The sequence below is a fragment of the Schistocerca piceifrons genome, chromosome 5, assembly GCF_021461385.2.
Source record: "Schistocerca piceifrons isolate TAMUIC-IGC-003096 chromosome 5, iqSchPice1.1, whole genome shotgun sequence".
Lineage (NCBI taxonomy): Eukaryota > Metazoa > Arthropoda > Insecta > Orthoptera > Acrididae > Schistocerca > Schistocerca piceifrons.
The window spans coordinates 262,232,205-262,246,019 of NC_060142.1; the positions used below are offsets into that span (position 1 = coordinate 262,232,205).

General features: G+C 42.5%; 1 protein-coding gene across 2 annotated transcripts in view; it reads right to left on the bottom strand.

Annotated features, from left to right (window-relative positions):
- LOC124797902 (transmembrane 9 superfamily member 2) overlaps positions 1 to 13,815 on the bottom strand; it is a 141,593-nt gene that overhangs the window by 62,062 nt on the left and 65,716 nt on the right. For both annotated transcript variants that reach the window (XM_047261020.1, XM_047261021.1), the window contains exon 7: positions 11,473 to 11,612. In XM_047261020.1, coding sequence (XP_047116976.1) covers positions 11,473 to 11,612 — 140 coding nt within the window. The remainder of the gene's footprint in view (positions 1 to 11,472; positions 11,613 to 13,815) is intronic.

Here is a 13,815-nt window from a genome sequence, read left to right on the forward strand (position 1 = left end):
ATGTACAGTCTTAGACATAAAAACTGCCCGCGGGCTGGCCGCCACAGAGACCAAGTTCGAGTCATTCACTTAAGGTGGCCAATAAATCCGGCCGCCCCTGACAATGCTAATTCCGTCAAGCTGCACAATCTGGCAACACTGTAAGATGCAGAAGTGTCAGGAGGAAGTGTTGTCTACTTCCGAGATGTTGTCGTGTTGTGTGAGCTCATGGTCTAGTGGTAATCGTCATGCATTTTAAGCTTATAGTTGCGTGTTCGCGTCCAACTGTATATTTTTTTCCCAAACATTTCAGCCCTGATTGAATACCGAAGGCAATTCGCTTCACATTCTACCCACCAGTAATAACAAATACTTCCAGAAACAATTCCACAGGACAGCTCGTGGCTGCGTCACGATTAGAACAGCTTACGCTCGAGCGTTTCCTCGTGCTGCAGTGGCTACCAGTCACTGGCCAGACACCACCCGCCGCCTGAAGTCGGGCATGAATGATTTTCCACATTAAGAATCTCTCAACTACTGATGTAAGCGATGGATTATCATTTAACCATCATGCGACATTTACATTCAACGGGCAAGGTTCAGAAGTCTGGTGTAGGAGTACTGTATGCTCTAATCTGAAACAACAAAAATCAATTGAGTAACTATTATTGTAGTTTTGCTAGAGCGTCATCAGGTCACTCATTGAACATTCCTATGCAGTACTGTTACTGGAGACGAGTTATGATGCCTTTACTGTTAACTTCCTAAGAAGAAATGAAAGGCTGTTGATCTGAGAAACAAAACTATCCAGGAGATTGATAGGGACATCACCTCTTAGGCACTGGTATTGATAGGGAAGTCATCTCTCAGGCACTTGTCCCTCTGATCGTATACTCTTAAACTTATACGTTTCCCGCTCTTGATCGGTCAGCCGTCAAAGCAATTCATTCCTACAAGAAAATGCTCTTCAAACTACACCGGTTTAATGACATCGTTAGAACCAATAGGTTTCTACAGGTGTAGAATTTGTAAACTATTTTAGCATTGTCAGATGTTTCACATATTGTGAAAGAATATACTGTTGCTGATTGATTTCTCTTTGATGATTACTCTTGTGTTCAATAAACTAAATGGAAACACAATTAAAATATTCACTATATTAATACAAATTAAATTCAATTTACTACAGAAACATCATGATGGCAGTCTATCTTATTATAACATTGGAAGTTGATTGTGCCTATTTTAACATGAATTAGTAGGATATTACCAACTTTTTACTTCAAAAAGGTCTGTATTTACTTCATGTCATATATCATATTCAAGTATTATGAAAATGTGGCAGTTCATAGATAAAATTATGAACTCACAACAACAAAAAATATGTCAGTACAAAACAAAAGTGGTATTATGAATTCTGCAATACCATAAGGTTTTCACTGTAAGGGGTACTGAAAGTAGCATTTTACCCCTGCGTTATCTTACGATTCCTTTATTGAGTTTCTATCTGTCTGCTTATAGCTCTGCTACAAAAGAATTAAAAATATGGCTTTCAGCAAGTCTCAAAAGGCGAACAAAAGCCACTTGTACCTGGTAGGCAAGCACGTTACCTCGGAGCTAGTGAAGAGGTGTGGCCTACGTGTCTTTCTTATTGGTCCAGTAGCCGCTATTGCTGATAAATTGCAGCTTACGAGAGGAGAGTAGCTCTATTTCCCTTGTGGAACAATTTTCGTGGGCTCAATAGTATTAACTGATATCATTATATCACATCTCAAGAGAAAATCACTCGCATTATTCAACTGAAATGACACGATAATATCAAGTGAATTTAGCAGGATAGTTCCATGCCATCAAGGAAGTAACTCGTCAGTCACGAGGTGCCAAACATATTCTGCATTGTTGCCAAGTTTCAGTTATACTACCAGGAAGGATACCAACTGATTTGTTCTGTGAGTGACCTCTGAAGTGACCATAGCTTTGTCTCAAACCTGTGGGTGACAAGGGCTGGAATATCCTCATTATATGTCAATGAGTCTTATTCGCATTTCTGTAACTAGGTTTAGGGGCTAGAGTGTAATTACTTGTAATATATCGAATTGGGGGGGGGGGGGGGGGGGGTTGTATGTGGCAAAGATGGACATTTGCGTCTGACGCGGAGCATGTGTAGATAGATCCTGCAAGGAGGTTGGCCGTTGTGTCCCGATAGTGCAATGGTCAGCGCATCTGCCTAGTAAGCAGCAGGTTCAGGTTCGAACCTCAGTAGGGCACAAATTTTCATCTGCCTCCATTCCTGTATTTCAACGTCTTGTGACAGTGTGGACATCTATCCTTTGATATTTAAGATGCAATTGTTTTCTGAGGAAATACAGGTGATTTTCGAACATATGTCTTGCCATCTAGGTAACGGGACTAACGGCATCCATTCCTTAGTCATTGCTTTGTGATGGTGCTAACCTATGTCATATACATGCAGATAAGATTGTAGCACATATTTAGTCAAGTAACGAATGGTCAGTATACAAGTATTTACGAACAGTAGAAGCAAGATTGCAGCGAGCTGATCACTTAACCAAGTGCAACAAAGAGTACCTGTGTAGTGAGTCATTTCAGCTGCATAGCTGATGGCAATATTTGTCAAGTAATTCACTGAAGAATTAATGTAATACCCGCATGATGATCTCTGTAGTCATACTGTATCATTAGCAGTTTGTGAATGGAGTACTGTGTTCATTAAATCACATTACTCAAGCTGATGCCAAATAAAGATAAGTGATGATGCCACCACACTGTCTGTACTTAGTCACCGCTAGATAATGTGCACCACAAACTGTAAGCAGGTTGACAGAATAACACCGCACGTCCACTGACAACCTGTACTATCATCACCACATAGTTGTTACTCGCAGCGATTACAAGTTGCTGATGTTTGTCAAGAATAGCAGAAAGTGAATCATGAATGTGTTCCACTTGCATTACGCCTCGGACAGAGAGAATCCTAAATAACAGTAAGAGGTTACCCAGGGAAGGGAAGAGTCCACGTATTGTCTCGAGTTCTTGCAGTTTGATATTAATGTAGTTGCTGATGGTTTCACACTAATGGGTTCTTTTGGCTATCGGAATACTCATATGGGAATTATCAAAGTGTAATTGCTAGAACACTCAACTACCTTAAAACCACCTCATTTTGGATTGAATATGACTCTGAAAGCAATCTTAATTTGACGTTTCCGTTCATCTCCTGATGACTTACTGAATAAAGTCTGAAGTACTGCATAGGAATGTTCAAGCAAAACTGCAATAATAGTCTCTCCATTGATTTTTGTTGTTTCGAATTAGAGCATGCAGTACTCCTACAACAGACTTCTGAACCTTATCTGTTGAATGCAAATGTCACATGATGGTTAAATGGTAATTCATTACTTATATCAGTAGTCCAGACTTCCTTAATGTGGAAAATCATTCACGCCAGAATGATCTTTGCTGAAACAAGAATATCTTTTTCTGGCATATTTTTTGCAAAAGCACTTGCTCCACACGCAGTTCAAATCTTTCAAACTGCCTCCTCTGCATTCTCCCCTTTATTATAACAAAAATGAATATTGTGTTGCAGATGTTATACCTTTTTTCACCTGTGATCCAATTTTACAACACTTAACCATAGCTCATAATTTTCAAGTAGGTAAAATCCAATGCTTAACTGCAAGATGATAACTAGAACTTCAAATTCGAAAATTACACTTGAGACACACACGGACAGCGTCACACTGAGTTCACCTGGGCAACACCCAATTTCAGGTGATGGGTGGCGTAAGGCTGGTGGCCAGTAGCTGCTGCAGCGCGAGGAAACGCTCGAGCGTAAGCTGTTCTGATCACAACGCAGCCAAGAGCTGTCCTGGGGAATTGTTTCTGAAAGTATTTGTTAATACTGGTGGGTAGAATGTGAAGCAAATTATCTTCAATGTTCAATCAGATCCATAACTTTAGACGAAGGCCGAAATATCTGTGTGTGTGTGTGTGTGTGTGTGTGTGTGTGTGTGTGTACATTTGGACGCGACTATAAGCTGAGAATGCACAACGATTACCACTAAACCACCGGCTCACACAACATGACAACATCTCGGAAGTAGACAACCCTTCCTCCTGACACTTCCGCATCTTACAGTGTTGCCAGATCGTGCAGATTGCCGGACATAGCATTGTCAGGGGTGGTCTGTTTTATTGGCTACCTTAAGTGAACGACTCTGACTTAGTCTCTGTGGCGGCCGACCGGCTGTAGTTTTTATGTCTAAGACTGTACATTTATCACTTATGTTGAAAAATTTTTCCCCTAATCTTTACATGGACATCTGTTCATTGATTACTTCGAAGTGCATTACAGCATGTTTCAGTCCTTTAGCAACCACAAAACCTGTACCAAAGGTATTTGCCCTCCAGCCACTATAGAAGATAGTGAAATATCCAGAGTTCATTATGTCACTTCCCTTGCACCTAATTTCCTGGAGAGCCAATAATTTTATGCAATAGTTGCTTACTCGCTTTAGCAGCTGGCATAGGGCTCCAGCTTGGTATAGGTTCTGCACATCCCATGTTCCTACGTACACATCACTTATCCTTTTTTTGTTTTCTGGATCGTCATCAAATTATCTATCCGGCTTATTCCCTTGTTAGCATTCGCAACAAATGCTTTTTAAGGGGAATATTGTTAATCTTCTGCTCAACCATCTGAAGGATTACCCCTTACAGCTCGCAAGTAGCTGGCTCCATTTTCAGGGGAATATCCTTAGCCTTTGTAGATCCCTCTACTGACTGCAAGGCAGCAATTGATGGTTGGGGGCTCCTCTGCCTTTCTTCCAAGCCACTGGCCCTCAAATCTACTGGCTTTGGTCTGCCCCAGCTACTTCCTTTCCGTGGTACCCTCCATATCTGGAGAACATTCCCCTATCTGCCACTCAGGGAGGCGCCCAATGAGGGACCAGCAACCCCATACGGGCACTTGGTTTTAACAAAATAAGTTATTATTTTCGAAGATCATGCTTAGTAAAACACCAGACATGCACTACATCATGCATAAAAATTGTGCGCTAACAACGAAACACTGCAAATTGCAATAAGAATTTTACTGTACATACAAAATTAATTTTTTGTTATTTCCCCCATCATAATGTGTACCAAACAACATAATTTTTTATGTTATTTAAATATAAATAACCAAGATGCAAAGAGTAATACAAAAATAGAGTGGCAGCATCTCACAAAACAAAGCTAATCTCCTGCAGCAGTTTAACATCACAGTTGGTTTTAAAATGGAAAGTGTATTGGAATGCAAAGTGGATAATGATCTGAAAAATAATTCTATTAAGTATGACACATCGGGCTCTACAAGATAAAGCGCACATCGTGTGGCACTACATATACAAAACACGTGAGGAGGAATTTTGAAGTAAGATACAATAATCATAAAGATGCCTTAAGAACTGAGCAACTTTGACAGATCAGTATTATGAAAATGATAATACTGCTACTCACCCTATAGAGGAGAAACTGAGTCGCAGACAGGCACAATGAAATGACTGCTAGATGTTTCAAGTTTTGGCCAAATAGCCTTCCTCCAGAGTAGGAAACAGACACACAAGCAATCACATAAATGCAATCCACAAACACATGAGCACTGTCTCTGGTCGCTGTGGGCGAACTGCAGGCAGCAACTGCAACTGATGGGAACAGCAACCTGCCATGGGTGGTGGGCTAAGGAGCAAGCATGGTGTGAGGAAGGAGAGGGGTAGCAGGGTAGGGGTGGGAGAAGGTGTAGTGCTGCTTGAGGGAGTGTGCAGGGGTATGGTGGGGACAGGGTAAGACTGCTATGTGCCGTCAATTGATTTGGGGGAGGGGGAGAAGGGGAGCGGAAAAGGAAAGAAGTAGAGAAGGAGAAAGAGACTAATGGGTGCACTGACAGGATAGAAGGCTGTGTAGTGCTGGAGTGGGAAAAAGCAAGGGGATAGGTAAGTGGAGGACAGGGACTTACAAAGGTTGAGGCCAGAGGGTTACAGGAAAGTAGGATATATTTCAGGGAGAGAAACCATCTGCACAATTCAGAACAGCTAGTGTTAATAGGAAGGATCTAAATGGTGCAAGCTACGAATCAGTCACTGAAGCGAATCACACTGTGCTGAGCAGTGTTCAGCAATCGGTGGTCCTGCTATCTCTTGACCAGCTATCCCCTTCCCTGCTCCCACTCCCGCACTAAACAGCCTTGTATTCTGAGAATGCAGCCACTTGTCTTTTTCCCCTTCTCTACTTATTTCCGTTTCTGCTCTCAAACCTCTTGACTGTACATAGCTGCCCTACCCTGTCCTCACCATATCCTTGCATGCTCTCATAAGCAGCAACCTATTACCCCATTCCTACCCTGCTATTTCTATCCCTCCCTGGCCCATGCTGCCTCCTAACCCTAACCACCTACGCCAGATAGCTGCTTCCATCAGGCCCAGTTTCTGTCCACAGTCCGGCCACAGAGGTCAGAGACAGTGGTCATATATATATATATATATATAAATATAATAGAGGGAAACATTCCACGTGGGAAAAATATATCCAGTCCACAAACAGTTCCTTTTAGCTATTAAACAACCCTTTCGGCAGTTTTAATAACTTTTGCTTTATTTCCATTTCCGTTTTTCTCACAACACCGATGATCATTTTTAGCCGCTTCCCACAGGTTTTAACGTCATTATTTCTTCATCAAACAATTGTTAGCTTCATTTCCATAATCTGCCACCACCAAACCACTCCTTTTAATACATCCTCACGTAGTTTTTTCGAAATTTTCCCGAATTTCTCCACCCTTTATCGTGTTTTGGCGGCAACACAACCACCTAACCTTTATGCACATCATTATCTACCTACACAAGTTCACCACAGGATCAACATAGCCCAGCCCTAACCAACCCTTTTTCGCCTTTTTTCACACCAGATCTCCATTTGCTTTCTAATTTTACCTTTATCTCTCCCCATATATTTTTTCATATTTATTTTCATTTTCATTTCAGCCTCGTGTTCCACTTTCCACCTTCTAGTACCATGTCACCCTCACAACACCTTCACAACGACCCCATTAAGTTTTATTTACATTCCCTCCGCAAACATGCCTTCGCCCTAGCCAGATTACACTCCCATATTTTATTTTCTCAGGCTTGTCTGACATTTGGCATCACCCCCAAAGGCCTCACACTTAAAGTTCCCATCTCTGGCTGCAACCCTTCTTTCCATCAGTCCCTATACCAGTTCCAAACCAAACAATCCATTGCCCTCACCCACCTAATCCTTCACCTACACATCCACTCAGCCAATCAACACGCCCATCAACTCCTATCCTTAATAAAAATCCTCAATCTTTCCTCTCCCACATCCACACCTGTTGTTCAGAGCATCCTCCTACAGGCCAATCGCAAATTAGAACAGCATGCCACCCTCCACCTTAAAAAACTATCCAATCTCCTGGTTTCCCACCTCCGGAAGGGCAACTCACTCACCCTTCACAACCTTTCCAGCAAACCTCAACCTCCTCTCATTGCACACAAACCCAGTCTCTCCCATCTACTCAATCTCCCACTTCCAGCTCCACTCCCTCCAAAACCTCAAAATTCCAATCAACGCAATCTGGAACCACAGCACCCCAATTCAGTAGTTAACCTTTCCTCCAAACCTCTCTCCCAATCCGAAACCTCTGTCCTATCCAAAGGCCTCACCTTCAGCCCCACTCCCAGATTTAACCAAACAGCCCTCGTCAAAGATTTACTGTCCTACACCCGTACTCTCTGCTGGAAATATCACTTTGCCACGAAGAAAAATGATCCTAATCCTACTCCTAATGATCCAACTCCCCAAGACACTATCCAAATTGAACCATGCCTGGAACAGTTCCGTCCTCCGTCACAGCGGGACCCACCTCCTCTTCCTCAAAATCACCCTCTCCTAACCTTCCAGGAATTTCTGACTTCCAGCCTTGCCTCTCAATCCTTCTTAAAAAACCTTAATCCTACTCCCAACATCACCACTGCTGAAGCCCAGGCTATCCGTGATCTGAAGGCTGACCGATCCATCGTCATTCTTCCGGCGGACAAGGGTTCCACAACTGTGGTACTTGATCGTCGGGAGTATGTGGCTGAGGGACTGCGTCAGCTTTCAGACAACACTACTTACAAAGTTTGCCAAGGCAATCCCATTCCTGATGTCCAGGCGGAGCTTCAAGGAATCCTCAGAACCTTAGGCCCCCTACAAAACCTTTCACCCGACTCCATCAACCTCCTGACCCCACCAACACCCCGCACCCCTACCTTCTACCTTCTTCCCAAAATTCACAAACCCAATCATCCCGGCCGTCCCATTGTAGCTGGTTACTAAGCCCCCACCGAACGCATCTCTGCCTACGTAGATCAACACCTTCAACCCATTACATGCAGTCTCCCATCCTTCATCAAAGACACCAACCACTTTCTCAAACGCCTGGAATCCCTACCCAGTCTGTTACCCCCGGAAACCATCCTTGTAACCATTGATGCCACTTCCTTATACACAAATATTCCGCATGTCCAGGGCCTCGCTGCAATGGAGCACTTCCTTTCACGCCGATCACCTGCCGCCCTACCTAAAACCTCTTTCCTCATTACCTTAGCCAGCTTCATCCTGACCCACAACTTCTTCACTTTTGAAGGCCAGACATACCAACAATTAAAGGGAACAGCCATGGGTACCAGGATGGCCCCCTCGTATGCCAACCTATTCATGGGTCGCTTAGAGGAAGCCTTCCTGGTTACCCAGGCCTGCCAACCCGAAGTTTGGTACAGATTTATTGATGACATTTTCGTGATCTGGACTCACAGTGAAGAAGAACTCCAGAATTTCCTCTCCAACCTTAACTCCTTTGGTTCCATCAGATTCACCTGGTCCTACTCCAAATCCCATGCCACTTTCCTTGACGTTGACCTCCACCTGTCCAATGGCCAGCTTCACACGTCCGTCCACATTAAACCCACCAACAAGCAACAGTACCTCCATTATGACAGCTGCCACCCATTCCACATCAAACGGTCCCTTCCCTACAGCCTAGGTCTTCGTGGCAAACGAATCTGCTCCAGTCCGGAATCCTTGAACCATTACACCAACAACCTGAAAACAGCTTTTGCATCCCGTAACTACCCTCCCGACCTGGTACAGAAGCAAATAACCAGAACCACATCCTCATCTCCTCAAACCCGGAACCTTCCACAGAAGAACCCCAAAAGTGCCCCACTTGTGACAGGATACTTTCCGGGACTGGATCAGATTCTGAATGTGGCTCTCCAGCAGGGATACGACTTCCTCAAATCCTGCCCTGAAATGAGATCCATCCTTCATGAAATCCTCCCCACTCCACCAAGAGTGTCTTTCCGCCGTCCACCTAACCTTCGCAACCTCTTAGTTCATCCCTATGAAATCCCCAAACCACCTTCCCTACCCTCTGGCTCCTACCCCTGTAACCGCCCCCGGTGTAAAACCTGTCCCATGCACCCTCCCACCACCACCTATTCCAGTCCTGTAACCCGGAAGGTGTACACGATCAAAGGCAGAGCCACGTGTGAAAGCACCCACGTGATTTACCAACTGACCTGCCTACACTGTGAAGCGTTCTATGTGGGAATGACCAGCAACAAACTGTCCATTCGCATGAATGGACACAGGCAGACAGTGTTTGTTGGTAATGAGGATCACCCTGTGGCTAAACATGCCTTGGTGCACGGCCAGCACATCTTGGCACAGTGTTACACCGTCCGGGTTATCTGGATACTTCCCACTAACACCAACCTGTCAGAACTCCGGAGATGGGAACTTGCCCTTCAGCATATCCTTTCTTCTCGCTATCCGCCAGGCCTCAATCTCCGCTAATTTCTAATTTCAATTTGCCGCCGCTCATACCTCACCTGTCTTTCAACTTCATCTCTGCCTCTGTACATCCGCCCCGACTGACATCTCTGCCCAAACTCTTTGCCTTTACAAATGTCTGCTTGTGTCTGTGTATGTGTGGATGGATATGTGTGTGTGTGCGAGTGTATACCTGTCCTTTTTTCCCCCTAAGGTAAGTCTTTCCGCTCCCGGGATTGGAATGACTCCTTACCCTCTCCCTTAAAACCCATATCCTTTTGTCTTTCCTTCTCCTTCCCTCTTTCCTGACGAGGCAACCATAGGTTGCGAAAGCTAGAATTTTGTGTGTATGTTTGTGTGTCTATCGACCTGCCAGCGCCTTTGTATATATATATATATATATATATATATATATATATATATATATATATATATATATATATATATATATATATATATGTGTGTGTGTGTGTGTGTGTGTGTGTGTGTGTGTCCAATTTTGGAAGAAGGGCTTTTGGTAAAAAGCTTAAATGTCAAACACTCTTTTCATTGTGTCTGTTTGTAACTCAGTGCCTCTTCTATACAGTGAGTAGCAATCAATCTTTTTCATAATATTACTGTTATTCCATCCTTGACTCCATTGTTCAATAGATCAGTGGTAGTCAAGTATGTTCGTGATGCTTTCGTGATGCTGGACACATACTACCAGTAACTGAACTGCACCAAAATCCTTTAAGTGTAACATACACTTCAAAATGGGAAGAAATTTGGCTTACTTAAAAAACTGGAAATGTCTCTGCATAATATAAGAGCCAGAATATTTTAAATCATCAAGTCATGAGTGGTTCAAGTATTTTCTTTAAACGCTTTACAAGGGCGCTACAATAAAGTCTCTTACAGTTTGGGATGATATGATATACGTTAAGTGCAGTCCAAGAACAGCTAAAGATTACTGTTGTATTACACTGTATTTCAGTTGCCACCTGTATGTAGAATTGATACACCATACTCAAAAAATTGTTGAAAAATGAACATAATATTGGAGATATATTTTTACAACAATAACAGCAAATAGCAAGTGCATAGCTGACTTTCATCCCAGGTGCATGAGGATGCAATAGAACATACAATAAGTGGTCATTACGCCAGATGACAGATGACAGGAGAAGATGGCAGAATGAAGGAAACAAGTGTGTGATTTCAACAGTGCTATCAGAGTAAGAAGAGAGAGTGCAAAGTAAGACAGCTGCAGTTATTATTCTTTTTTACATAGTTAAAAGTATCAAACTTTTTAAAATCTTCCTGTATATTTTACCTGTAGATGAGAGTTTGCTCGTGAAATATGGAGAGTGATGTGCTCTTTCCTTAATTTCATACAGTTAATCCAAATTCTAATATTTTACTAATATCTCACAACCATGGCCACAGTTACAGCTAACATTGACAAGTCTAAACTATGATACTGTTTCTCTGACAACAATATTTAAAGTCTACATGTAGAAATTCATAAAAGTCTACACATAGAAATTCATTAACAACTTATATAGTACAGCCAATAGCTTTCAAAAATAGCTCATTTTTAACTGGCAGACTTACCATAAACTTCACACTGTATGTATATGGTATAGATAACTTCTGATTTTTCTTCCATTCACTTGGAATTTCCATGGGCTCTTTACTGGAGCAGTCAATTTTGTTATTTGGATGCTTTATACTCCGGGGAGTTACTTTTGCCGCTATAAGAAGAGATACATTCTTATCAGTAATATCAGTTCCTGTACAAATTTTTCTAATCTTTATCCCTCTTTCTTTGCTGCTTTTGACGAATAGAGGTTGCTAAACATTGATTACAATGATCAAATTCCACTCAGTTTATACTGATTAGTCTCACCCCATCTTTAAACACAGTGTTTCTAAAATAAATATAAAAAATGAGAGAGCTGGTAGTGTGGGTCATAACAAGCAACTTTCACACAGCAACTCATATCTGCATTCCTTAGCATCCAGCACTACGCATCATGTAATATGGTCACACACTGCCAGCAAGGCAAGCCTACCATACGAGTCGACATGTTAGTACGTCTGCAGTGCAATGTTTTCATTACTTTGTGCCGTCAACATAAAAGAGGTGGGGTGGACATTTTATGACAATTAATTGCAAACAGTTACAAAAACTGCTCAAATTACACCCTCCTGCTTAAATGCTTGTCATGCAATGACATCTGAGCAATTGTCATACCCTTTCAATCGCCCCTGGCAAAGTGGGGCTGTATCTGAGGCTGCTACAATTCGTGCTATAAGCTACTCACCTGTCCTAATAGGTGTTTTGTACACAACAGGTTTCAGGTGTCTCCGTACAAAAAAAAAAAAAAAAAAAAAAAAAAAAAAAAAAAAAAAAAAAAAAAAAAAAAAAAATAATCGAGAGACGTCAAGTGGTGGGAGCGTGCAGGCCATGCCACTGGCCCATCACTCCCTATCCAGTTCTCAGTAGAGGTCTCATCCAAATGATTTTGCACAGCATGAGCTAAGTGTGCAATGCACCATTATGTTGGTACCAGACGCGCTGTCACAGGTATTAGGGACATGTTCCAGTAATTCTGCAGTGTTTCCCTCAAGAGGGTTAAGTATCCGTTTGTGTTCAGTCGTTGGGGGAGTAAGTATGGACCAATCAGATTATTATCTACCAAATCAACCCAAACGCAGACTACAAAGTGCTCTTGGTGACAACAAACAAAGAAGGTATGTGGATTTTCATAGGCTTACGAATGCTAATTGTGATTGTTCAACACACCTCCCCCACAAAGGATGCCTCATTCGTAAAAAGTACAAAGTGTGGGGATTCAGGTTGAATGGCACACTTCTCCATAAACCATTGACAGAAGTCAGTAACACAGAAAATCTTCTCAGTTAGGGAACTGAACTTTCTGAAGGTGGTAAGGGCACAAGTCATCTTCATTCCAAACACACAAGAACATGGAATGACTTACATCCACATCTCGGGCAACACTCTGTAAGATTGTTGAGGGTGTGTTTTGTAGTAGTGCTAATGCCTCCTATTCAAACTCTGGTTTAATCATTGTGCATTGACAACCACATTCATCCACCCTTCAAACCTGTATCACAAAACGAATGCATTGGGTTTCGATGTAGGTCTTAAATGCACACGTGCCATTACAACACCTTTTCGGTGGACAACTCACCTCAACAGCACCTGTCTCTCTTTGGGACCTGTGGATGGCAGTGAACATTCATGGATCTGGCACTTAACGACTCAGAAACCGTTGAATGTAAAATACATTTCCCTCCACCATCCCATAAGCACAGCAGACATGTGCCCTTTCCTCTCATGAAAAGCTCTCTATTTCCTGTCTGCTCCGCACAGTAGCAAACACAAGAGTGTTCCCGTTTCTTGATACACTGACGCAGGGCAAACCAGACACTGCATATGTACAAGTGCTGCCCTCTATGCGGCATCGTATCAAACAGGCATTTGCAGCACCAAACACAATGCTTTCGCATCCCAGCAATTACCGGAAGAAACTCTGCGGCGTTGTCCTGCCTGCAATACTTACTACCATTTCGACACTGATGGTGGGTTGTATGCCTATCTTCCCAGCAGTGTGTGACGCTGTTAAATTAAACCTTAAAGCAAACACTAAGGGATGCAGACATAGGTTGCTATGTGAAAGTTGCTTGTTATGACCCACTCTACCTGCCCTCTCATTTTTTACATCCGTTTTAGAAACACCTTGTATGAATCAAACATAAGCACTTCTTACCACCACTCAGTATTCTGTCCCACAACCACTGAAAATGGGGCATACAGTTGGATTTTGCAAAGCTTTGGATAGGAACTGATAATTAGTGATGGAATAGTGTTATACATTTACTTGCATGTAAATTACAATTAAAACATTATTCCAAATAAAATATTTGCTT